This window comes from Pogona vitticeps, chromosome 7, assembly GCF_051106095.1.
Source record: "Pogona vitticeps strain Pit_001003342236 chromosome 7, PviZW2.1, whole genome shotgun sequence".
Taxonomy (NCBI): domain Eukaryota; kingdom Metazoa; phylum Chordata; class Lepidosauria; order Squamata; family Agamidae; genus Pogona; species Pogona vitticeps.
This window is the reverse complement of record NC_135789.1, coordinates 1,745,591-1,769,886: the sequence shown is the minus strand read 5'-3', so window position 1 is coordinate 1,769,886 and position 24,296 is coordinate 1,745,591. Positions and strand designations below refer to the sequence as shown.

The window sequence follows — 24,296 nt, the reverse complement described above, 5'->3', positions numbered from 1 at the left end:
AATGCCCATCATCCCCAGCCAACGCAGACTGGATCTTTCCCCACCTATAGGGGCGTGGGGCAGCGCAGGGGCCCCAGCTGTCGGGCAGCAAATCCCATACTACACACCTCTTGCCCATGGCTGTGCTGACGGGGGATCATGGGAACTGTAATCCAGCAGAGACCCCTCCCTATGTTTCGAATGAAATGGGGGGGGTTTCTAATTGCACAAGATGTATACCAAGACCATGTGCAGAGCGCAAGCCCTTCTGTGGGGTTTAAAGAGAAGAGGTTCAGGGTCTTTCCGAGCAGCAGCCTTTAGCCCCCCCCCTCCCGCATCGCTGACGGACTTCAATTCCCATGAAGCAACGGGGCAGGGGGCGTCGCCTCGGCGGTGACGTCATTGTCCCTGGCGCTCCCTTCTGACGCTACCGGGGGGTTTGGTTCCTGCTCGCGGCAGCGCAGCAAGAAGGTGAAGGTGAGAGAGGGGAGACCGCTGGGGGGGGGGGCAACGCGTGTCAGGGGTTTCACACGTTATGTTCGGCTTCTAGGCACCCACTTCTTCCGTACCTTAGACACTCTTCCCGGGCCATCCTTCGTGTGAAGGAGGCCTCTCCGTTTGGAGGAGAAAGGGAAGGGAGTGTCACTCACGTGTGCAGCGCACGTTGGAAGGGGGCGCCTGCGGGAAGGCGTGTCAGGTGCGTGTTTAGGGCGCAGCTCCTGCCAGGTGAGTTTAATGCACGCGTGCAAAGCAGGTGTCACTTTTTGGGAGGAAGCGGGTCGCTGGTGGGCACCCAGACCCCCCCCCGAATATTGATCTGCATCATCGGTTTCTTTTTGACATTTGGCTCCTCTCTGGTTGATTTCGGAGCTGCCGGCCCGGATGGATGGATGGGTGGATGGATGGGTCTCTTGTATTATATAGCATTGCAGAGACACTCTTGTGGATTCAGCATTGGGCATTCCAGGTTGTGATTGCCAGCATAAAAACCCACATGCCCGCAACAGGTACAAGAAACTGGGGGGGGGGGGGGGGGGGAATAGGTGCCTTTCTCAGATCTGCCAAGGCAAGCATCGGGCATCTAAATGAGCAAGTCTTTCTTTTTAAAAAAGTGCCTCCTCACCCAAGTTTCCTCTAGTGCTTTTCCCAAAATCAAAATATTGGAAATATAATATAATTCTTCCAATAGCAACTGAAGGCAATTAAATAAAGAGGATTGAGCTGCCCCAGATAAAGGGAGATCAAAACCAGCAGCAGAATAAGAATGAGGTGGAAGTGGACTTTTTTTAAAAAAAAAGGTTTTAAAGTAAAAACACAAAGGGGGATAATAATTGTGTGTTTTATGCAGTAGGGAAGGGGGGGAAACTGTGTTTGCAGGAGAGAGGAGAGACAGATGAATGGGGTGGGTGGAGGTTTCCTAGTTAGCCCCTCCCCCCGGTTGTAGAAGCCAAATGGAGGATATATTTTGTGGCTCCCTTATGGGAGAGCCCAGTGGCGCCGGGGACAGGCCGTGTGGCCGGGTCATGTGCCTCCTCTAATCTGACTGATCTTTCCTCCCGTCTTGGCAGGGTGGAAATTGGATTCGGCCAAAGCCCGTCGGAGGAGGCGGACGCCAACCATGCCCAGCTGGTGAAAACCCAACCCGTATCTTCAAAGTAAGCCAGGCACCTTATCCGGGGGTGGGTGGGCGGCCGGGGCGTGAATGCTCATTGTTTGAATGTAGGAATCCGTCTTATCTGGTCTGTTTTTCAAGGCCCAGGGTGGGGGAAAACCTTTTTGGCCTGATGCCTGGGGTGTGTGTGTGTGTGTGTGTTCCAGCAATGGGGCAGGATCAGAGTGAAGCAAGCGTGAACCATGCCTAAATTTGACCCGTTCGGACCAACGCAACAGCATTCAAGGGTACAAAACCTGAAGCATCTGATATATATTTAGAATTTTCCTATAGGGGATTTGACGAACACACTAAAAAGTCATGGCAGGCCTTATCCTCGGCCGCCTTACACAAGGAACCTGCCAAATTCTGGGCCTTGGTCAACAGAGGTATGAAGTCTTCATTTGAGCCCTTGGACCATCAGATTTCTTCTTCCCAATGGCACCAGCACTTTTCCGCCATTTACCGGGAAAAGGATGATACCAACTCGCTCACTCACTTACTCGAGCTGAATGTCCCCTCACTTCACCTGCTACCTGAATGGGACCCAGTTTCTAAGGAAGAACTAAATGAACTTATTACCGCCATTGCTAACAACAAAGCCCCTGGACCTGACATGCTGCCAGGTGAACTCTTCAAATGTAACCCAGACTGGTGGTCTGATGTTTTATCCAAAGTGTTCTCCTTCATTAACCACTCAGGTGAATTTCCCCCGGTGTGGTTAGACAGTATTGTCTCTCCCATTCACAAAAAAGGTTTTTGGCAAGTTCTCTGACTTCCATCCAAGACAGACCTAATCTCGCCCAGGTCTGTTGGCTCCTGGCTGACATCAACGCCAATACCACCTTAAACGTGGCAAACTTTGCCTTGGCTGCAATTAACATCCGAGCTCGCTTGTTTCCTGTACCTTTGTCTTTTTGATTCCTATTTACGTCTCATTGTATTTGCTTTTTAATTAATTATCTCACCTGCTGCTTTTATTTTATTTTAACGTATTTTAATGACTTATAGTTGATAAATAAACTCTGCTCTTCAAATGCCTATTAGCAAAAAAAAAAAAAAAAAAAAAAATAGGGGATTTGATAAGAGGGCGGTTGCAGGGGTTCCTGCCATTTCAGAATTTGCCATGACACCCCCGTGATCCTGTATTCCCGCAAGGGACCAAATGGGTGTTCTCCCTTCCTACCGGCTTAACTTTGACGCATGTCCCTCTAAGTTAAAATGCTTTATTCCACTTTTTAAACCAGCTGGGCTAAAGGCTGACAGATCACTCCATTTCTGCCTCCTGGACCCATCGGGCTGAGTCGGTTGCTTGGGATGGCTTTTAAACATCACTTTTTAAAAATATCAAACTAAAGGGGTCTGGTGGTTCTCCGCTGGAAAACTGGAACAGCTTTCAGGGGAACTGGGAGAAGGAACAGAAGACACCTGCTTTTATAAAACAAAACTTTCAGCGTCCTTTTTTAGGCCTCTGGCGTGAATCGGACGGGTTTGCTTTGTGTTTGAACTCGGGGGATAGGAAGGCACAGCATTTGAATCGCCCCTGAATCATTATTATTATTATCCTATATTAATATAGGATCATCCTCTGCTTTCTGTTTGTGAAATAAGGATGAAGGGCCTTGCTTTTTAAAATTCTGCATGCAAACAACACAGAAATGTTCAGAGAAAACTGGCCTGCTGCCTGATTTTGCCTGTGTTACCTAGCGGCTTGCTACTTTTGAGCCAGTGTTACCTAGCGGCCTCTCCTCCTCCCCGTCTGGCCCTCCAGCGCAATGTCCCTGCTGTTCACCCGCTCCAACTCCATCGTTACCACCAAGAAGGACAAGAGACACATGGCGGAAGTCAACGCCTCCCCCCTCAAGCATTTCGTCACTGCCAAGAAGAAGATCAACGGCATCTTTGAACAGCTGGCCGCCTACATCCAGGAGAGCTCGGCCTTCTTGGAGGGTGAGTGGGCCTTTCGGGGTGGAGCAGCTTGCCTGGTCGCCAGGGGTGAGCGGAAAGTCCGGGTAGGCGAGCGAACAGGGTGGCAGAAGAGGGGACCAAAAGCAGCCTGCCTTCAGCAGCCTATGTTCGCTTATCGTTATTACTTCTAATCATCCTAGAACGGCAGAGCTGGAAGGGACCCCGGAGATCATCCAGTCCAGCCTCTGCCCGGGAGGCCCAAGGGTGGGGAATCGAACTCCCAACCTCTGGCTCCACAGCTAGAGACTTAAACCACTGAGCGGTGTGTAGAAAACACATACCCGGTCAATATCAGAGCTTGGAAATTACTAAGTCATGATTTGTTCTCTGGACTGGGAAAAAAAAACCCTGAAAAAGAGCGTAAATTAATTTCTGAGTCCTGTAAGATCTTTTCAGTATTGACAATTGTTTTTACACTACTGTAATTACGGTTTGGGTAACTTGGATTGACTTAAGTTTTTGGAGGTCGACATCTTAAGTGGCCTTTTCTGTTTCCGTTTGGTGGTGACGTGTATTTAGATTTTTTTGAAAATTATTTATTTGCTGTATGTTTTGCCTCATCGTGTAAATCACCCCGAGTACTGTTCCCCCTATGTTGGGCAGTTGATGAGCCCCATCCGTCCACCTGTCAGTCAAGTCAATCAATCAGTCGGTCAGTCCATCGTTCTTTCTCGAGTTCTGCTGAGTCAGCTGGAGAGGCAAACTGCCTCCTGCTCTGAATCTGGTTTTGGTTTTGGTTCCAGAAACGCACAAGAATGTGGATCTGGACCCGGTCACCACGGAGGAGCAGCTCCTGGAGGTCAAAGGGTACCTCTCCAAAGTCCATGGGATCAGCGAGGTGCTGGCCCGGCGGCATATGAAGGTGGCCTTTTTCGGGCGGTGAGTCGGAGCGTGGGCAGGAGGGAATTTGACACCTGGATCCGAGGGCAGATCCCGGAGACCGCTGTCTCTGGAGTCCATGGGTCCATTTCTTCACCAGAAGCTTGCCGGTGTGTGTGTGTGTGTGTGTGAGACGGTGTGTGCCAACCTGAATGAGTCATTCTCTCCTTTTTATTCTTGGCTGACCGAATGAGTCCCCCCGTATTGTGAGCAGACGGGGGCCTTGAGGGGGCCTCCCCAAGCCACAGTGGGCTGAGTGTCTGGTTTCGGATTATAACTCTCAGTGGGCAGTCTGGCTAGGGGATGATGGGCCTTGTTACCACCACCACCCCCCAAAAAAAGCTGTTTCCGGCTCTGCAGGCCATGAAAACGAACCTCTCTGCTTGACTTGAAAGCAGAGAGGAGAAAAGCCAGGTACACCACCTTGAACTTTTAAGGGTGGGAGAAAAGTGGGATATATATCGTAATAGTGGATCTAGAGGACTCCAGTTTTGTGGGGGCAGTGAATCCGCTCCGGATTTTAGCTGTCAAGGCTGTCCAGCAGCTTTTGGAAACAAGATCCAGTGCCCTGGATAGGTTCCACAAAGGTTGGATTAACCTCGGAGTGCTGAACTCATTTCTCACGAGTCGTCAAGAGGCAAGGTGAGGCCACGGGATGAGAGGCCAGATGGGGCAGTGGACGGCTCCCAACCTTGCAGGGGGGGCTCTGTGAACCAGCTCCAGCTTTAGTTTGGAGAGCTCCCTTAAAGTTCAGGCCAAAATCCGGGGCGGGGGGAGCCCGCCACCAGGCCAGCTGGGGGACCCCTTTCCCTAGACAGCTGGGTATGAGAAAAACAGCCTAAAAGTGGACAGGAAAGAAAAGTCAAGTCACACTTCCCCATCTTGTTCTTAGGACAAGCAACGGGAAAAGCACGGTGATCAACGCCATGCTGTGGGACAAAGTCCTTCCTTCTGGCATCGGCCACACCACCAACTGCTTCCTGCGCGTTGAAGGGACCGAGGGCCACGATGCCTTCTTGCTGACTGAAGGGTCGGAGGAGAAGAAGAGCATCAAAGTAAGGCTGTTATTCTGGTTGGCCGAGTGGACATTTGAGGGGGGGGGATCTGATTCTCTCTCTCTTTTTATTCCATGGGGGGGAATTGCACCACTGACTTCTACTTGCGTTCTAAATGTTTCTCTCTTTCTTCTCCTGCATCAAGACCGTCAACCAGCTGGCTCACGCCCTCCACCAGGATGAACTCCTTACAGCTGGGGGGCTTGTCAGCGTCATGTGGCCCAACTCAAAATGCCCCCTCCTCAAAGACGACTTGGTTTTGATGGACAGGTGGGCAAACACACACCCCCTCTCTCTGTCATGGTTTGATCCACTTACCTCTTGAGGTTAGGGCTTGGGCGGGCGTCCCGGATCTGACGGTTGCTAAGCACTTTGTAAATAAATAAATGGCTGTTCCTGGGGGGTGGATACGAGCTAACTATTCCATGCGTTCTTTTTTGGGAACCTCCTCCCGCGTCCGCCGAGCGACCTGGCTTAGCAGGAATTAATTTGTCGCCTCCTGCTCAATTCTCCAGCCCGCTAATTTCAGCCAGCTTATCTCTCAGGGTGATTGAGATCCTGGTTTGAGATTTCCACTTGTAAAGTCTTTGCCTTTCTAAATCCCTGGGGGTTAAGCTCATTGTTGGCTGCTCAGTCTCCTTGCCTTGTTTTGCCTATTCTCCCAGGATGGGTGATGTAGTCCTGTTAGAACAGGACAAGGCGTTTATTCCCTGTTCAAGGATTGTTCCCACTTTTCTGCTAATTCTCCTTGGTGCAGATGGTGGCATAAGAGGAAGCCAGGGCTCACGAATCATAAGAGCCGCAACTTTTTAAATATACATAAATGAAGACGCATTGGCTTCGCAAAAGACCTGCCCTCCGTAGAAACAAACATTGGTTTGTCGATCCATCCACACTGCTGTTTATATTTTTGAATTCTCCTTGTGGAGGACAGTTGCAGATATAGGAAATGTTTTTTTCCCTGGGGTCTCTGGCTTGAAGGGCAGTCGGTCACTGTCGGTTTTTGAGAGCGTGACCTATTCTTCTATTCTTGCAATGGTTATTCAAAAATTAGGGTTGCCCTGCTCACGATGCTTGATTCGGCCACCCTTTTGTCTCGTTTATTCAGCCCCGGCATTGATGTGACCACTGAACTGGACAGCTGGATTGATAAATACTGCCTGGACGCAGACGTGTTTGTCCTGGTGGCCAACTCGGAATCCACGCTGATGCAGACGGTAATGCATGGCCGTCTTTTCGGCCGAACCTCATGGGAGTGTGTGTGTGCACAGGGGGGAGTCCAGCCTTCGTGAAACTCTACGTTCTCCTGATCTGTGCGGGATCTAGAACAGGGCCACGGAAAGCTCAATCTGTGGCCTGTGAAAACGTCCCCCGCCCTCCACATCAGCCTTTGGTTTTAGAAGCAGCTCTGGGTGAAAAGCCACACGAACAGAGCTTGGAAGAAACCCTTTGCAAATCATAGGATGGATTAAAATAAGTTTTAAAAAATTCTGAACAAGGTGCAATGACATCCTGTTTTATATTTCAAAAGAACAAAGTTACTCTGCTGGAGGAAACAACCAAGGGTTCCAATTATTTTGGGGGAGTTACCTTTTTTGAGAAGTGCTTTGAGCGAAATTTCTGCAAGGTTCGGAACATCACAGACCAGGGCAGCTGGCAGAGGTGGGGAACCCTAGAGGCCATCTCTTCCACCCGCTCTTGATTCTCCTCTGACCGCTAAAGGGACAGGGCGGGTGGGTTTTATATTTTAAAGTGACAGGAACATAACGCACGGTTCCATGAAGAAGAATTAAGAGCTGCTTTTTAATGTCGGCACCAATGTTGCAAGAGAAGTCCAGGATCGCAAAGGAGTCTCAAAACGGAGTCATGGGTGGGAATTAACTTTTAAAAAAATAGTTTCTTTCCCCCCCCCCACCTCTGCCCGGTACAGTTTCGAAAGGAAACAAGGACGAAAGAGGAACAAAGGCTCATTTCTATGAGATGCTTGGACAGCTTTTGCAGGCTGATCTGGCCATTTCATTTCATTCCGTTTTTGTTCTCAGGAGAAGCAGTTTTTCCACAAAGTGAACGCCCGCCTGTCACGGCCGAATATCTTTATTTTAAATAACCGTTGGGACGCTTCGGCCTCCGAACCAGAATATATGGAAGAGGTGAGATGTTCCCCTTCAAGAAAGAAGAATGCTATGGAAGGGAAAGCACCTTCTTAAAGAAAAAATATATGTTTTTTTCTCTTAGGTGCGTCGGCAACACATGGAACGGTGCACCAGCTTCCTGGTGGACGAGCTGGGTGTGGTGGATCGGGCCCAGGCCAGCGACCGCATTTTCTTTGTCTCGGCTAAGGAGGTCTTAAGCGCCAGGATCCAGAAAGCTCAGGGGATGCCTGAAGGAGGTGAGGCCGCCGTGGTGCAGCCGAGAGAACTTACGTTCTTATCTCTAGTGAATCGTGAAACTCCCCCAGTCAGAGCTGTGCACTCTCTTTTTCTACTCTTTCGGCCCGGCCTACCTCGCAGGGCCGTTTTTCCTCGGGAGGAAAAGCGGGGTATAAATCTGTCGCTCATTAAATTTTAAAAAAACAGCAATGGTTTGGGGTAATATTGATCGGCGGAAACCTTAAATCGGCGGTGCCTGCATGCGAGCATCTCCTGAAATCCTCACCGTGGGTTTTGGTGGCTCTTCTTCCCAGGGGGGGCGCTGGCCGAAGGTTTCCAAGTCCGGATGTTCGAGTTCCAGAACTTTGAGAGGCGTTTCGAGGTGAGCCCCGATCTGTCCAGTTCCAGCATCCACAGCAACCAAGGCAAAGGGTTTGTGAATAAATTGGAAAGGAGGAGAGACTCTTCCCCGCATTTAGGAGTTCCCCAGATCCATACCCAGAATGACTCGAGTTTGTCCCTGGCTGTCCCCCAGTTTGTAAGATCAAACGATAGAGGATGGGAAAGAGGTTTTGTTGACGGTGTCTAATAGGTTGGTGACCGGCTGCCAGCCAGAGCCGGTAATGCTGGCCTAGATAGATGTGGAGAGGGTTTCCTTGGTGGAAAGGACCGTTCTCCTTCTCTATATTTTATAGAGTGGGGACCTTTGGGGACTACAGCGCCCAGAGCCCTCCTACCCACTCAGCACTGGCTCTGCAGATTATGGGATTTGTAGTTAATTTTTTTAAAAGGCTGCTTCTGTGTTCTGCCTTGTGTTGGGTCGAAAGATGGCCTTATTGATGTCCATTCTGGAACAGTGGGGTAAAATTTAGCCCTTGTGTTCACTGGGTTGGCAGCTGCTACAGTTTTCTGGCGATCTTCCGCTCCCGTTGCAGCTTCTCAAACATGCCCTCTCTTTATTTCCTGCCAGGAGTCCTTGTTTCCTCCTCTCTGGCGTCAACTCTTTGTGTAGGGAAAACTAATTAAAATTTCCTTGTTTCCAAAATGAAAGAGAAAGGACCATTCTTCGTTTTTAAAAATTTGAGACAAGGAAGCTTAGCGTGTGTTACCGTGGCTGAGTTGAGCGGAGCAGGCTTCAGAGTGAAAATCTTGATTTTAAAAAAAATCAAGGAGCTAGTCCTCAGGTTTCAAGGTACATAAGAGTATATCCAGTGAAATATTTTAAAAAAGGAAAAGCATAGGGCTGAGTCAGATTTCCAGAAGCTTTCCCCGTAACTTAGCAGGATTAAATTCTGTGATGCAACTTTGTATTTAAAAATTTAATGTCGCGTATGCAGCATAATGAAACGTTCAATATATTTAATTTAATGTGTGATTTCGTTGGTGGGGCTTAAAGCCGGCTGTAGACCTGAGATCTCCCGTTTCCTTGTGGGGTGATTTTAGGAATGCATCTCGCAGTCAGCGGTGAAGACGAAATTTGAGCAGCACACGGTGAGGGCCAAGCAGATTGCAGAGGAAGTCCGCCATATCATGGACTCGGTCCACGTGGCCGCCCAAGAGCAAAGGTGAGTGGCCGGGGAACCCCAGAAAGAACCCTCGTGAAAAAAAGAGGCATCTGTGTTGCTCTCTAGGCGTCCACTAGTTCTGCCACCAGGAGCAGGTCTTTTGTAGAGGAAATGGCTCTTAATGGCCGGATTCAGTGTAAGGCGGTTTCTTGCTGTTCCTCTCCCACATTTCATGTGTTTCCCCTCTGCTCCTCCCAGAGTTTACTGCCTGGAGATGCGAGAAGATCGCCAGGAGCGTCTGGGGTTCATTGACAAGCAGCTGGACCTCCTGACCCACAATTACAAGCAGAAGATTAAGGAACTGACGGAGGAGGTGGAGAGGCAGGTGAGGGAGGCTGTGGGTGGGGAGGGGGAAGGACAGCCGGTACCTCTCTTGGGAAAGCTCGGTGGGGATCTGGACTCTTGACTCCGGGCTCCTCCGGCCATGGGCTCCAACCCACCGAGCCACACCCGCTTTCCCTTTTCGGTGTGTACGCTCCTATCCGTCTCCTCTGTTTCTCGCGGCGAGTGGAACTTTGGTTCTCCTTCCTGAGGAAGGAGGGAACGCAACCTTGGCTGCGATTCCTCGGGCTTTGCGGTCCACCCTGACGCTTCCGGTTGTCCCTTCAGGTGTCGAACGCCATGGCCGAGGAGATCAGGCGACTCTCCGTGTTGGTGGACGAGTTCCAGCTGGATTTTCACCCGTCTCCCGTGGTCATAAAAGTTTATAAGAACGTGAGTCCCAGAAACGGAGGGGGACGGTTCTTTCTCTCCCATGTTGGGTGGAGTTTAAAAGCATCCGTTGTAACATGTGTGCCTTTTTAAAAAAAAAAATTCTTAACAAAATCCAAATTGCAGAGAACCCTTGTCTTCTTGGGTCATCATCATTAAACAGATATTTAAAGGTTTCGTCAGCTGTCAAAACGCAGCGGTCACTGAGCGCCAAACTCCACTGAAGGGACCTCTCTAGAAAAATCTCAAGAGTTACATGCCACGTTCCTGGCTCTGCTGGCCAGGATGTCGCTTTGGCTGCCTCCTGGCCACGGAGAGGATGTTTCCGTGGGACGTGGGCCTTTCTTGAACACCCCGTGAGCTCAGCCTTGTCCTTTCCAGGAGCTGCACCGGCACATCGAGGAAGGCCTGGGCCGGAATATGTCGGATCGCTGCTCCAGCGCCATCACGGCCTCCTTGCACGCGATGCAGCAAGAGATGATTGGTAGGTACGCCCTCGCCAGCAGGAAACAGCACCTACTCTGCCAATCACTGTATGGGAATGGTGACGTGGGAAGCAGCTTCCCCTGACAGATATCCGCCCGCCTCCAGGAAAGGAGACCGCCACGTCCTGATCTGTGCTATGCCGGTTTTTTAAATCTATCTAGAGTGGGAACCCCTATATCTGTGGGTGATTGGTTCGAAGCCCCCCCCTTCCCTGTGGATGCTGAAAACTATGGATAATAACAAGCACTAGCAGGGTGAAAGAAAAAAAATCCAGAAAAAAGTATTTTCACCATGTATTACCAGAACGGGCCACTAGAGGCAGGCTGAGACCATACTACTGTGCTGCCTCGCATTACGATGTTAATTCGTTCCAGCGAAATCGCTGTAGAATGAAAACATCGTAAAGTGAAATTAAAAAGCCCATAGAAACGCATTAAAACCTGTTTAATGCATTCCTATGGGCTTGAAACTCACCGTCCAGCGAAGATCCTCCATAGCGCAGCCATTTTCGCTGCCCGTGCAGCAAGGAATCCGTCCCAGAAAACAGCGGGGGGGGCATTTTGTTTACCCAGCAGCCATTTTGAAATCACCAATCAGCTGTTTTAAAATCGTCGTTTTGCAAGAATCGGTTCCTGAAGCAGGGGACCGATCATCGCAAAGCGAAAAAATCCCATCGCAAAAAGATTGTCGTTAAACGGGGCGCCCGTCTTGCGAGGCACCACTGTATATGTTTCTTCCTGGAATATATTCTTCAACAAGAATATAAAGAATGGTCTCTGGCTCCCACTAGTGGCTAGTTCTGGTAAATGCATTATCAAAATTAGTAATTTTTTCCCCTTTTAATATTTTTAATATTTTCAGATAAGTGAAACTGTGGGTACTGATCTTGTGGATACGGGCGGGTCCTACTGTAGTTTTAATGATGTTCAAAAGGTAAATGTAAGGGTAACAAGCAAATCTTAAACCCAACAATGTTGTGGAGCCAGGTGCCAACCCCGAGCAGGCCCTGTTCATGTTGGTATGTGGCTCGTGGCTGGTTCCACGCTCACCTCTCTTCGCCGTTTTCCCACCCTTTCAGATGGTTTAAAGCCCCTCCTCCCGACCTCCTTGAGGGGCCAGATCGACATGCTGGTCCCTCGGCAGTGCTTCACCCTGAGCTACGACCTCAACTGTGACAAGCTGTGCGCCGACTTCCAGGAGGACATCGAGTTCCACTTCTCCCTCGGGTGGACCATGCTCGTGAACCGGTTCCTGGGGCCGAAAAATTCCCGGCGGGCCTTGATGGGCTATAATGACCAGGTGAGGGACGAGAGGGGTGGGGTTGAGGGTGGGGATCTTGAAAGGGCAGCCGCTTCCCCCCCCTCAAGCTCCTGCTTGGGGTTTGCTAGTTAGGGAAGCTAAGATAGAGCCTCCATGCCCAGGAGTAGTCTATCCACGAGAGAGTAGACTTCCATAAGAATGAGCGCTTCTGATGGAGAGGCTGAGGGTCCTTTGATGGCTTTCACGCCAGCGATGAGCTGGAGCCCTCCAGATATTATGGCGTGGGAAGGATTTGTTGGGAAATGCAAAGTGCCACGTTGACTCAGGACCCTCTCTTTCCTCTCCCTTTTTTCCCCTCACGCCTAGGTCCAGCGCCCCTTGCCGCTCACCCCGGCCAACCCGAGCCTGCCTCCGTTGCCTCAGGGGTCGCTGACCCAGGAAGAGCTCATGGTCTCCATGGTGACCGGTCTGGCCTCCCTCACCTCCAGGACTTCTATGGGCATCCTCGTCGTGGGAGGAGTGGTAGGCCGGGAGGCCGTTTGGGGCTCAGAGATGCTTTTGTGCTTCCCCCTCCCTCCCACCTGTCTCCAGCCATACCTCATACTAGGGGGCCCCCATGTAATGCTGGTTCGCTATGGCGCACAGGCTCAGGCGGCCATTTTGTGGTGCTCTACCTGAAAAGAGGTACAGTGGACCTCCAGGAGACCGGACACCTGGCCTACCTGTATGGCATCGTGACGGTAGACCAGACCTCCAGAATGCTTGGCATAAAGTACTCTGTTCAAACCGTCCTGTATAGCGCTATTTCAGTTAGCGCTCTGTTTCCTTGGAAATGCATCCACTTGGAAATTAATATCCACTAAGCAGGATATTACAGTATCTTCCTTGGGCAGCAGTTCTTGTGAATGTTACTTGTGATCTTTGAACACTTCCTTCTTCTTTTTTTGTGCTCTGTTCCACATTTCTAGGTCTGGAAGGCCGTGGGCTGGCGACTGATCGCTCTCTCATTCGGCCTCTATGGGCTCCTTTACGTCTACGAGCGCCTCACGTGGACGACCAGAGCCAAGGAGAGGACATTCAAGCGCCAGTTTGTAGACTATGCTGGGGAGAAGCTCCAGCTGATTGTCAGCTACACGGGCTCCAACTGCAGCCACCAAGTTCAACAGTGAGTATAACTTTTCAACAGGATTTCTGAGGCAGGCGGTAGGGCAGATAAAATTTAAGCCCTGGCTTAAATTCATAAACAACAATAAGCCAGGATGTGGTTTGTTGAATGCCGGCTTGTTGGTCTATCTGACTTCATATCCTGGAAACAAACCATGGTTAGTTGGCTGCAAACCACAACTAGAAACCCTAGTTTGTTGTTTGTCGGCTGACTGTCTTGGTTCCTTTGAACCATGGCTTGTTGCACCTGCATCCAGAATCGTGTTTTGTCCCTGGCTTGTCTCTCCACCGACCCACCCACTGTGAAGTAGAAACAGAGGAGAAATGGGGGAAGCAAACTAAAAGCCTTCGAGAATACATTAAACTAAAAGCTTGTTTAATTATGTGAAGAATGATTCCTACAAAAGCAGCAAGCCATTATTCACGTAAACCATGGCTAGCCTAATAAATGATGGTTTAGCGCGATGTGTGAACCTAGTCAGTGTGTGAACCACTTTTTTGAACCAATTTTTTGAACCAACATTCTGCTTTTCAGTTCTGCCTTGTTTTTAAAATTGCTTCTCTCCTTGTTTTCCCCTTTTAATTAAAAACAAAACAAAACAATTACGTGGAAAAGGGAGCTGGCTGGAACCTTTGCTCAGCTCTGCCAGCAGGTCGACGTGACCAGAGAAGATCTCAAGAAGGAGATCAACATCCTGAATCAAAAGATTGAGATCTTGGACTCCCTGCAGAGCAAAGCCAAGCTTTTGAGGTATATAGTGTTCCGGGGGTGTGTGTGTTGGGTTTTGGTTTTACCTAGTGGCGTTTTGAGAGTCTGCTCTCTCCCTACGTTTTGCAATTCCTTGTTGGGATATATTTCTGCCTCTCCTGTGGCAGGGCCTCCTGCAGGAAGCAGGACGGTTTGCATCTTTGGGACTACAACTCCCATGATCCCTGGCTGCCTGGCATTAAACTCTAAAAAGCATCAGCTGTTAAAAGTTTTTTTAAAAAAAATCAGGTTTTTAAAGAGTGTTGTATTTTAGATTATATATTTGTGGTGAGGTTTGAAGATCCTTTGGAGAGCTGAGGGCTTTAAGCATCTGGCTGCAGAGCCAGAGGTTGGGAATTCGAATTCCCCCTCACTGTGCCTCCCGGGAGAAGAGCCAGCCTGGGTGGCCTTGGACAAAAACTGCACCATCCTAGGGATCCCTCCCCTCAGAAGAAGGGAAGGGGAAACTACAGTGGTGCCCCGCTAGACGGTTACCCTGCATGATGTGGAAATCGCTTAACAATGACTTTTTTACAATCGCTATTGCGATCGCAAAATGATGGTTCCCATGGGGGGAATCCACATTACGTTGATTAGGAGCCTGCTTCGCGAACCATTTGTTCGCTGTACGATGAGTTTTCCGGTTTTGCAAAATGGCTTCCCTCCCTTCACAAAATGGCTGCTTTCCAGACCCCTGCTTCAGAAGACAGCGATTTTTAACAGCTGATCAGTGGTTCTCTATGGGCAATCTTCGCTGGATGATGAGGTATTTCCCCATTGGAACGCATTGACCGGTTTTCAGTGCATTCCAACAGGTGTTTTTTTTTTGCTTGACGACGATTTCGCTTAACAGCGATTTTCCGGGAACAGATTATCGTTGTCAAGTAGGGCACCACTGTATTTCTGAATAATCCCTACCTAAAAAACCCTGAAACGGGCCGCCAGAAGTCAGAACTGGCCTGGCAGCACACAATTGTGATCATTTATTCCTCTGCTTTTGCCACATGTCTTTTATAAACAATTAGGAAATGGCTCAGAAAAAAACCCGCCTTTCAGTTGGTTGAGCGTAATTCCATTTGTCTGCTGGGGTGCCATTCTAAATCTATTGATGATAAGGGTTTCGAAAAGAAGTTTCCTTTAGGGTTCCACATTTTTGCACTGTGATTTGTGGTTGTGACCCCAAGTTTCTTTTCTCCCCCTTCCCCCCCCCTTTTCTCTCTCTCTCTCTCTCTCTCCTTTGCCGGTCTCGTTCCCCCTCTTTCCTTGCAGAAATAAAGCCGGGTGGTTAGACAGCGAGTTGAACATGTTCACACACCAGTACTTACAGCAGAGCAGATAAAGTCACCGAAAAGGCGCCCTTCGCTTACTCACCCACTCGTAAAAATAAGAAAGCTTCAGCGGGGCCCACGTGGACACACGACCCCCCTGCTCGTTTCTCTTTTTGCTACCAGGCAGAGAGAATCCATGCCATGGCCCCCCCTCTGCATGTTTTCCCTTCATCGGTCCTTAAATATCCTTTATTTTGGGACACACACACAACCCTTGTTCTGGAATCGTCCTTCCAGTCATAATAATTGGAGAAACCCTTGTGATTGATTGTACACGGGCAGAACTCCGTTTGCTGGTCTTTGTTAATTAAGAATGAAATGTTAAGACAGATCTGTCCTCGATTCATCTCCCTTTTCGTTGGGCCTGGGTTCAAGATCAGCCTCCTTCCCAGATGCTGTCTCAGTGGATGAATGTCTTATTGGTTCTTCAAGGAAGTCAGAAAGACGGCTTAAGTTAAGAAGGTTTCTGAATGTTTTCCTTTTCACTTTTAAGTGTGTTACGCAGTTGAGGAGCGAAGTGGTTTGGGAAAGGACTACAAGTCCCAGCATGGGATATGTAAGCTGTGGAGGGATACGGGGGGGTTGTAGTCTGGGAGGTGAAGCCCATCATCCACCATATCCTGGCCTGACTTTTGGAGACTTGACAGAAGCATCCAGGTGGGATTGAAGTGTGAGCTAGGATGTGTGGCAGCTGGGCTTTGTAGTACCTCAGTAGATTTTTTGGGGGGGGGCTTGGATTGGGTATTTCTCATGCAGATCGTCCAGAAGTTGAGCCTCTTCAGAGTTCATACGGAATAAGATGGATTAATGTCCCGTCTTTGCTGCTTTATCGTTCTTTTTTCCTCTTGAGAGGGATAGGTTTTGCTTTTTAATTCTCAGTCCATCCTTCATGCCGCTGGTCCTCATGGAGGCCGCAGAAATACCCCAAGCGAAGGCTGATGGGAATGGCAGTCTTAGCAACATCTGGAGGGCCGCGTGGTCTCCCTCCCGGTCTATGGGCACCCTGCACCACGTTACCAGCGCAAGTAAAACGTCCTACAGAGCAAGGAAGCCAAAGGTTCAGATCTATGATCTCAAACTTCCAAAAGCATAGTGGGAATTGTAGTTCAGATGGTTCTCACCCATCTCTTCTGCATAGTGTTTGAGCATTTATCTCTTCTCTGGAGAAACATAATCTCTGTATCAGTTTAGGAACGCAAGTGTCCCCGGTGTGGGGGTGGTGGGAATCCCATCAAAGAGAGGCCATTTTCTTTGTCAGCGTCAGAAATTATTCGCTCCCCTTTTCCGTGAACAAATTTCTCATCTCTGTCCCTAAAAATGTACTTTTTTTTCTCTCCACCTGGAATGGATCTTTTTCACCTTCCAGCCAATGCGAGACACAGGCTCGTTTCTTGACTTTGACAATGAATTCTGCCATGAGCGACGAAAAGCTTGATATTAAAAATTAAATTAAAAATTAAATTAATTTTTAAGATTTAGCCAAATGCACTTTATTATTTTTTAAAATTGCTGCTGAGTCGACTACGTAATCCACATAAATGCATTATTTTCTTTTTCATGGGTTTAAGGGGCTCTTCAGAATCCTTCCAAGCGTGCATTTTCTATCTGCTGTATTTACGGTGGTAGATTTTCCCCCCGAATATTTTGGCATGAAATATTCTTCTTTGCTGTATCAATGCTGTTTAGATGGAAAAGTGGAATAAAAAAAGGAACTTGAGCTGGATAAAAAAGCATCTTGAGGTTTTTTGTATGGAAATTAGTTGGTTAATGTCTTGTAAGAAAAATCACTCCGGTACTGTTTTCTTTTCCAATGCTGGTCATCTTTGCTTAATGTTTCCCTTTTTAAGCACGGTTTACTTCCTTAATTAATAAATTAAAATATTTTTACCCTTTCTTCTAAAAAAAGAAAAGGACCCAAGGCAGCTAACGTTATTAAGGATCGTAACTTAGTTACAGTTTCTGGAACCCAGACCTTTTCTGGAGATGTTGGGTCACAGCTCCTGGGGAATGATGGGAATTGGAGTCCATCACATTTAGGGAAAGCCAGATTTAAGGCAAGCTGTTACAAATCTGTGCATAACCGTGGCATGAAAACTATGCAAAAATTACCATCTGATTGACATGATGCTTTTGCTCATCATTTAAGCATCTTGCGGATTAGGCTGACCAAAATGTGCACACTTCTAATAATGAATTATAATGATGATGGGGGGGGGGAACGGAAATTGGGCCGCGGCCCCTTTAAAAGGGAAAGCGGCCGGCGGTTGGGCGCGTTGCATGCTGGGCTGGAAAGGAAAAGGCGAGGGAGCGCTGGCCAATCAGGACGCGTTCGGAAGCTTGGCGTTCGATACATAGTAAGATCAAACAACCGACGTCCGGAAAAGGTGAATGGGCGAGTAAAGGGGGCGTCCCTTTGATCTTTGGGGGTGGCGGCTCGAAGTTTCCAAGCCTGGGAAGGGGTGTTTTTTTTTGGGGGGGAGAGCTGGGAAGAAGCTTGTTCTAGGCGGTGGGCAGCGTTGGAAACATTACTTTTGGGGAGGACTACATAGCCCACTATCCCCCAGGAGGGGCGAGGTAGGGGGGTCCTCTAAAAAGTCTAAACAACGGGGCTGGACTCCAGCTCCCATCAGTGGGCACCGAGAGTGGGTGGGGGACGGTAGCATCCTCAAGAGCAGCCGTCTGGCTGTGATCCTGGAGGATGATGAATGGATGACGAGACTGATATTTAGGGCTTTATCTCCAGAAACAGGAATGGAGGGAAAGAATGAACAAAACGGTCCCGAAAGAGGCGGACCCCTTTCCTAACTGGGCGAGTGCATTTAAAAAAAACAACCCCCAAATGCTAGAGTTCATCCCCCCCCCCAAGAACCTCAAAGAGAAGAAAATAATTTTAAACATTGAATAATCAATGCCGCTAACTAGTTATCATTTTCAGCCTTTTTAAATGTTCAGTTTCTAATATTTTTTAATAATCAAGGACACAGAATTAAAAGCTTCACTGTGATTACGGCTTGCCTGTGTTTTATTATTCCAAATATCATGGCTGTGATTGCCATTTAGTTTGCTGCCGTTATCATCCTCATGTTCATCATCCTCATTGCAAAAATATCAGTTTCTTTTCCCGCTCTCGGAGCCGGCGGTGACAAGATGGATCTCGAAAAGCTCCGCCAGTTGAACCAGGAGCTTCTGCACAAACTCAGAATGAACCAAGAGGAATTCAGGAGGCGGATCCAGACCCAGCCGGCCTTGCCATCATCCCAATCAGAAAGAACTACCCTGCAGGACGGGCCGGTCTTGGACTCCGAGGATGGGGTAGGTTGACACGATGGCTGGATGGTCTTAATTAAATTTAATTAAATCTGTATTCAATCCAAAATGCCCTCTGAAACCATCCTGTAGGCCTTCAGATCTGTCGGTAAAGGGTAATCAATTAATTTGGATCCATAACTGAGCGAGGATGCTGGTCGATATAGGATATTCTCTGGCTTGACGTGTTCATTTCCAGGGTGGAAATGTAACTAATCCGTGGATTAAAACGCTTGCATTCCAGAAAGAGAATCAAAACTGGCTTCCCGAGGAGGGACCGGACGTGGCGATGCCTGCCGAGTCACAGCGCAGGGTCACAGCGACAGGATCGGGGCCCCGCTCCCCCTCAAAACCTATCCCGTCTTGCAGCAAACAGCCGACGGAGAGACCACGCCAGAGGGGGTCGCACCCCGGTTCCTCCAACGCAGAGAGGATCTTCGTGCCATCCCCGGAAGTGCCCCGAGGGGTCCGGGAGAGGCGACGGAAGGGAGACGACGCCCGCGCTCAGAGGCGCCGTGGGAAGCCCTCTGAATCTGGCAAAATCCGGGCCAGCGCAGAGAACTCGGGCCCAGAGGCTGGCGAGGAACCGGACGAGCCCCACGCCGACAGAGCTGGCCAGGCGAGAACATCTGCTCGGATGCCCCCGGGGCCCAAGTCGATTCTGCTCACCCCTCGAGGCGATGGGTCCAGAGAGAAAACAAAGGTGGGTTCAGATTTCGCTCTGGTTTGGGACCCGAAGGTTCTCTTCGGGGGGGGGGGGGCTTGGCAGCTGGCCGACACCAAGCAGAAAATGCCCAGCTCTGCCTTCTCTTGCGAATTCTCCCTTGGTAACAAGTCAATAAGAGGCCATCGGTTTTTCATAAACCCCCGGTTTGAGACCCGCAATTAAAACCAAAGAAAGAAAAACATATTTAAAAGCTCTTCCCATTTCCGACTTTGGCCATGTCCCCTTGAGGAATATTTGCCCCCCCCCCCCCCCGAGCCATGATCCAGGGTAGAAAAATGCCCGTCACGAATGTTGCCCATCTAAGCTTAGCAACAGATCTGTTCCTTTGTCTGCAAAACGGCCTGGGTTCAATTCCCAGAACCCCCAGCTGGAATTTTGAACGGCTGGCCAACCTTGCAGGGTCGTTCTGAGGATCAAGCTGGAGGGGGTTGCTGCCAGTCAGGGCTGGCTGTGCTGGGCCAGACGGCACCTAGAGGGCTGGCTGTATATCAAGCAGCTTTCTTTAGACCTTGCTCTTGCCTTGATAGTCTCCCTGGGTTGGTCCTCACAGCTTTATTATAGAAGTAGTCTTCTGCGTAGCTTTTATTTTTCTCCTTTTCCAGAAGGAAGCTGGGCATGTGACGTTCGTGTCCGACCCCGAGGAATATACAATCCCGGCAGGCGACTGGTCGATCCGCCCTTTCCTCGGTTACGACTGGATCGCCGGTGCGAAAAGGGCTCGCTTTCCTTCACCCCATGAGAAGTTCCCGTCTGAAATCAGTGGCAGAATGAGTCCCCTGGGGCTGGAGGTCTTTCTTTAAGCATTGGAAGGGGGAGGCCCTCCAGATCGAAGGATACGGCGCAGCTCACGAAAGCTTGAATGGAGCCTCCTTGTGGGAGCACAGTCTATCTGTGAAGGCTAGCACAGAGCAAATAATAGGATTTTTCTTCGTGCTTCCTTTTGGGATCCACTGGGGGTGGTGGGGGTGGACATTTTGTAGCTGATGTCAAGTGAGTCTCCTCCATGTGCAGGAGTAGTTTATCTGTGAAACCCCGGGAGCCCATGGAGCAAAGTGGAACTTTTTGTCTTCTCTCCCCTCCTCCAAACACAAAGCTGGACAAGAGACTCGCCTGATTTCTCGTTCAGCCCAGACTCTCTTTGTAGCTTCGAGCTTGCTCTCACCGACTTTCTCGACTTTCTCTGTTTTTTCCCCCCCCGCCAGGGATCCTAGAAACGAATTCTTCCATCTCTGAGAAACCGGAGCGGTATTTTGATGAACTCCAGGACTTCCGACGGGTGAACCGAGACGACTGCATCTCTGACCGGGACTCACCGTAAGGCAAAGTACCTTGATAGTGGCTTGGTTTTGGAGAGGCCATTAGGAACTGTTGGCTTTACAAAAGACCTCCTCCTGGTAGAGATGTACCATGGGTGCTGAAAAACGTGGTTTATAGCAAATATTATTATAATAGCCAATGCTATACCTAATATGATCTCTGATGCTCTCTATTGACCAATTCTGGTAACTTTATTTTGAAATCTTTTTTTAAAAATGTTTGGTGGGGGCATTTTTCTTTTAATATTTTAATATTAAAATATTTAATATTAATATTTACAGACCATGGATAAGTGAATCAGTGGATACTGATCCCGCTGATAAGGGAGTACTGCTGTATTTTTCAGAATGATTTCACTGTGATGGCCACGTCTCTTACGGTCACGATTCTTTCTCTGCAGGTTGGACGGATTGGGTACTTTGGGGACAGATCGTGAACCGGACCTGCACCCAGCTTCCCATCAGTGTACGGTCAGACTACAAAGCCCATACACTGCGTGGGGCTGAGGTCTAGCTCATGCTCTGGGTTAGGAGGTGTTTCTTGGGGCACAGAGGGAGGGGGAAAAGCCTGCCGACTCATTGGTAGGGCACATTGTACGGTCTGGCTTTTGGCTTAACGCTGGTGTTCTTGAGGACTAGGACCTTGCAAAAAGAGGTTGAAAAAAAAAGGCCCATTCCACGGTGTGAACGGTTGAGATGTGACTTGCAGCCCTCTTTCTTCCTCTCCAGGTGTCTTCTGCTACCGGTTAAACAAGCGGCTTTTCGCCGAGCCCCTGGATCCCGAATCTGCCTGCCCCGTGTGCAAAACCCCCCGAACTCAAAAGCCTCCAGAGACTTTAGTAGAACCGGCCTTTGTCAGGTGAGAGTCTGCAAAGGGCAGCCAAAACTGGCCAAGAGGAAGGGCTTGCCTTGTAGGCGAGTCCCAGCGGATCTCTCCTTGCTGGGAAAGCCAATGCCACACCCTTTAAAAAAATCTTTCTTTTCCTGCCCCAACATCTCCACCTGGAACGGTGGGCTTCCCGGTGGGCTTCCTCTTTTGCTCGGCTCTGAAAGCGCGCCAGCTCCGAGGGAGTCGGTGGATCCTGCTTCCCAGGGTGAAAATGTGCAAATGCAGGGGTTTCCCCCCACCCCCAGGAATTATCTCACAGAAGAAGCAGGACTTAGGGCATATACTGTACATTTGGGGATAACAGATCCCATCATCCTCCAGCCAGCGTGGTCCTGGGTGATCCCGTCTGGGTCAAGTGGGTTCCGGGAACGGAGACTTCAAACAAGGAACTTTACTAAATTCTGGGAAGAACGATTTTGATATTTCCCCCACACACACTCTTGGTCGCCTAGGGTGAATCCTTAACTCGCCAGAGGTGACAATGGAGCCCGCGTGCCTGGAGCTTTCTAACCTCCCTTTCTGTGTGTGTGTGTCAGTGGGGGACGTTGCTGTTTATGTTCCAGGGTTAGCATCCCACGATCGACTCTCCTCCCGGCTTACAAGCACAAAATCCATCGAAGGAAGAGCTACGAGGTGGCAGACAACCTGGCATTGCCTTCGGTGAGTTTCTCATGTGCAAGAGGGTGGTCTGTGGATGGGGGTGGGGGTCCCGCCTTCCCTAGCAGATCCATTTCCTCCTCCCCAAACGCTGCCCCACCGATGGGCAAACAGTAGCGTCTTGGGATCCAGTGCTCCCCCCCCCCAGGCTGTTTCTCACCCGGCACTCCCCACAAAAATTTTCCTGCCCAGAAAACAAAGGGGGGGGAGACATCAAGAGGAACTTTTAATTAGGGCCTAACCCCCTCCCTCTCCCCCCGTGAAATATTAGAAGCAATTGATCTCCTATTTTTAGAGTTCTTTTCGTGCAAATCATTTCCTCTGTCGCGGCAAACGGTAGGGCCGGCCTGTGACCCAAGTGGCGGACTGGCTGTAGTGGGGGGAAGGCGGGCTAGACTAGATGACCTTTGAGGGGTCCCACGCTGACCTTGCCGTGCTGTGACTCGGCGACCAGACCCAAATGGCAAGGAGCGGCACGCGCACAAGAGAGAGAGAGAGAGAAACGAGCCCTGAGCGGCTTAGGCAAGATTTTCTTGGAACGAGCGATACATGCATGCATGAAATGAACCTGTATTATGACTGGTCCTACAGCATTGTGTGGCTGGTTGGGAGAATCCGGTCCGGGCCCCCAGCCCCACCCTCAGCAGCCTGGATCTGCGCTCGTTCCTGGACGGCAAGCCTCCCAACCAAGTGGATCAGGTAAAGAGGTCATTCGGTCATTCATTCATCTTTATTTATTTATTTATAATCCCGCCTCTCGGCTCATGCCCTGCCTCATTGTCTAACCCAGTTCTGCAATTTGGGTTCCAGAATCCCACCTCCAGAATATCCGGGGGGACGAAGACAGACAGGCTCCTTGATGTGTCCCGTGCGGCAGCATTCGAACTCGGCACCCTCCCTCGGCAGTGGCGCTGCCAGAAGCTGCCAAGCTGATTAAAAAGTCGGTTCAAAGCACTCTCTTCCTGCCTTTTGACTGACACGACCTCTTGGTGTCAGAAAGCGTGGCCGTTCACCACGAACCTGGTCGGTGGACAGCTTAGGATGTGGGGGGGATCTGTTTGTGCAGCGCGAGAAATGACAGGCTTGTTTTAAAGAACACTTTTTAACACTTTAAAAACCTCCCATCTGGTGGCTTGCGAACACTGGGGGGGGGGGAAGCACCCTGTTTGAAGAAAAACACCAATTTTTTAAAAAAAAAATTTACTGTGTAGGAATCAAATTCCTTCCCTCAGTATTAGAAATCCCTCCCCTGCTTTTTCAATTTTCCTTTTTCTAAAAAATAATTAATAATAAAACGTTTTCAAAGTCTTGGTTTAACAGGTCCACTCTGTTTGAAATGAACAACCCAATTGGTCAGGGTCTAGAACAGGGGCGAGCGATTCCCAGAACATCCAGTACTCGTGAACTTTGGAGGGCTGTTCCGGATCCCACCCACCCCCAAATATTTATTTTTTTAAAATACTCTACCCTCTCTTCTCACCCCTTAATGCCATCTTTAAAATATATATATATATATATATTTAATTGTGGTGTTGCACAAATACTTAAGCAGAGCAAGGGGGCGTCTTTTGAGTAAAAGGTCCCAAGCGGTGCTGGGTGGGGAGCGGTGGATCAGTCCGAAATCAGCGGTCTTAGCTGGGGGTGGGGGTGTCAGAAGGCAGGTAGATCCAGGAGAAGGCTGAAAAGTGCTCCACCCGGACCATGGAGCTCATGGCAAAGGATGCTGTTGACGTCTCTGACTGCCCATTGGCTCTTCCGCGGTTGCCATGGCAGCAAGTATGCATCGTCCCTCAGTGGTCCAGGGATGGAAGAGGCTCTGAAGATATAGGCCGGGGGGTCCCTTCTCCAGCTCAGGGGAGAAGCTGGCAACGATGCTGCTGTTCCTAAGCTGGGCGGTGGGTTGCGCCAGCAGTGTGAACCTGCGGCGAGACGCTGGTAAAGATTTGGGGCTGTTGCATTTGTAGGGTCTAGCTTGACCCCTTTCGTGAAGGCCTCCAGCCCACTGCTAGCGGGAAACCCATGGGCTCAAGGGTGATGCCAAATCTTGGCTTAACCATCCTGCTGTTGATTCGGTGGGTCTACTCTTGTTGGGACTAGAGTTCGGGTTCAGGCCCTGGCATCCAGCCTAGATAACCCGAGAGTTAGACCGTTCTTTCTTAAAGGCAATGAATATCATGTTCCAGCATCTTAAAGGGATCTTTTCTACACAACAGATCCTTCAGCGTACAAATCCCATCA

The 24,296-nt window shown here is 49.5% G+C and overlaps 2 protein-coding genes across 5 annotated transcripts; both read left to right on the top strand.

The window, feature by feature from the left end:
* Positions 1–373: 373 nt before the first annotated feature.
* Positions 374–16,893, top strand: MFN2 (mitofusin 2). 3 transcript variants are annotated; one of them, XM_020782149.3, is made up of 19 exons: positions 374–456; positions 1,548–1,634; positions 3,402–3,580; positions 4,342–4,477; positions 5,370–5,532; positions 5,678–5,802; positions 6,641–6,749; positions 7,575–7,682; positions 7,768–7,921; positions 8,216–8,283; positions 9,345–9,466; positions 9,665–9,791; positions 10,076–10,180; positions 10,559–10,661; positions 11,742–11,962; positions 12,290–12,445; positions 12,892–13,088; positions 13,704–13,838; positions 15,105–16,893. In XM_020782149.3, exons 3-19 carry the CDS (start codon positions 3,406–3,408, stop codon positions 15,172–15,174), a joined length of 2,274 nt encoding a protein of 757 aa, XP_020637808.3. In that variant the 5' UTR covers positions 374–456; positions 1,548–1,634; positions 3,402–3,405; the 3' UTR covers positions 15,175–16,893. The 3 variants fall into 3 exon arrangements, with proteins under 3 accessions (XP_020637808.3, XP_020637809.3, XP_020637811.3); XM_020782150.3 differs by having other exon boundaries at positions 3,338–3,580; XM_020782152.3 differs by lacking the exon at positions 374–456 and adding an exon at positions 577–705.
* Positions 16,894–17,448: 555 nt separating this feature from the next.
* MIIP (migration and invasion inhibitory protein) lies at positions 17,449–23,009 on the top strand. 2 transcript variants are annotated; one of them, XM_072977502.2, is made up of 10 exons: positions 17,449–17,547; positions 18,276–18,475; positions 18,714–19,172; positions 19,799–19,901; positions 20,399–20,510; positions 20,914–20,978; positions 21,242–21,371; positions 21,965–22,061; positions 22,650–22,757; positions 22,869–23,009. In XM_072977502.2, the coding sequence occupies exons 2-10, from the start codon at positions 18,311–18,313 to the stop codon at positions 22,989–22,991; spliced, it is 1,362 nt and encodes a 453-aa protein (XP_072833603.2). In that variant the 5' UTR covers positions 17,449–17,547; positions 18,276–18,310; the 3' UTR covers positions 22,992–23,009. The 2 variants fall into 2 exon arrangements, with proteins under 2 accessions (XP_072833603.2, XP_078235055.1); XM_078378929.1 differs by lacking the exon at positions 17,449–17,547 and having other exon boundaries at positions 17,648–18,475.
* Positions 23,010–24,296: the final 1,287 nt, after the last annotated feature.

Coding starts and splice junctions, on each gene's coding strand:
- MIIP (XM_078378929.1), top strand. CDS start 18,245: ATGTTCATCATCCTCATTGCAAAAATATCAGTTTCTTTTCCCGCTCTC. Junction 19,902..20,398: donor CGGTTACGACTGGATCGCCG/GTGCGAAAAGGG, acceptor CCCCCCCGCCAG/GGATCCTAGAAACGAATTCT. Junction 20,979..21,241: donor GCACCCAGCTTCCCATCAGT/GTACGGTCAGAC, acceptor CTTCCTCTCCAG/GTGTCTTCTGCTACCGGTTA.
- MFN2 (XM_020782149.3), top strand. CDS start 3,406: ATGTCCCTGCTGTTCACCCGCTCCAACTCCATCGTTACCACCAAGAAG. Junction 7,922..8,215: donor TCAGGGGATGCCTGAAGGAG/GTGAGGCCGCCG, acceptor TCTTCTTCCCAG/GGGGGGCGCTGGCCGAAGGT. Junction 9,467..9,664: donor GTGGCCGCCCAAGAGCAAAG/GTGAGTGGCCGG, acceptor TGCTCCTCCCAG/AGTTTACTGCCTGGAGATGC.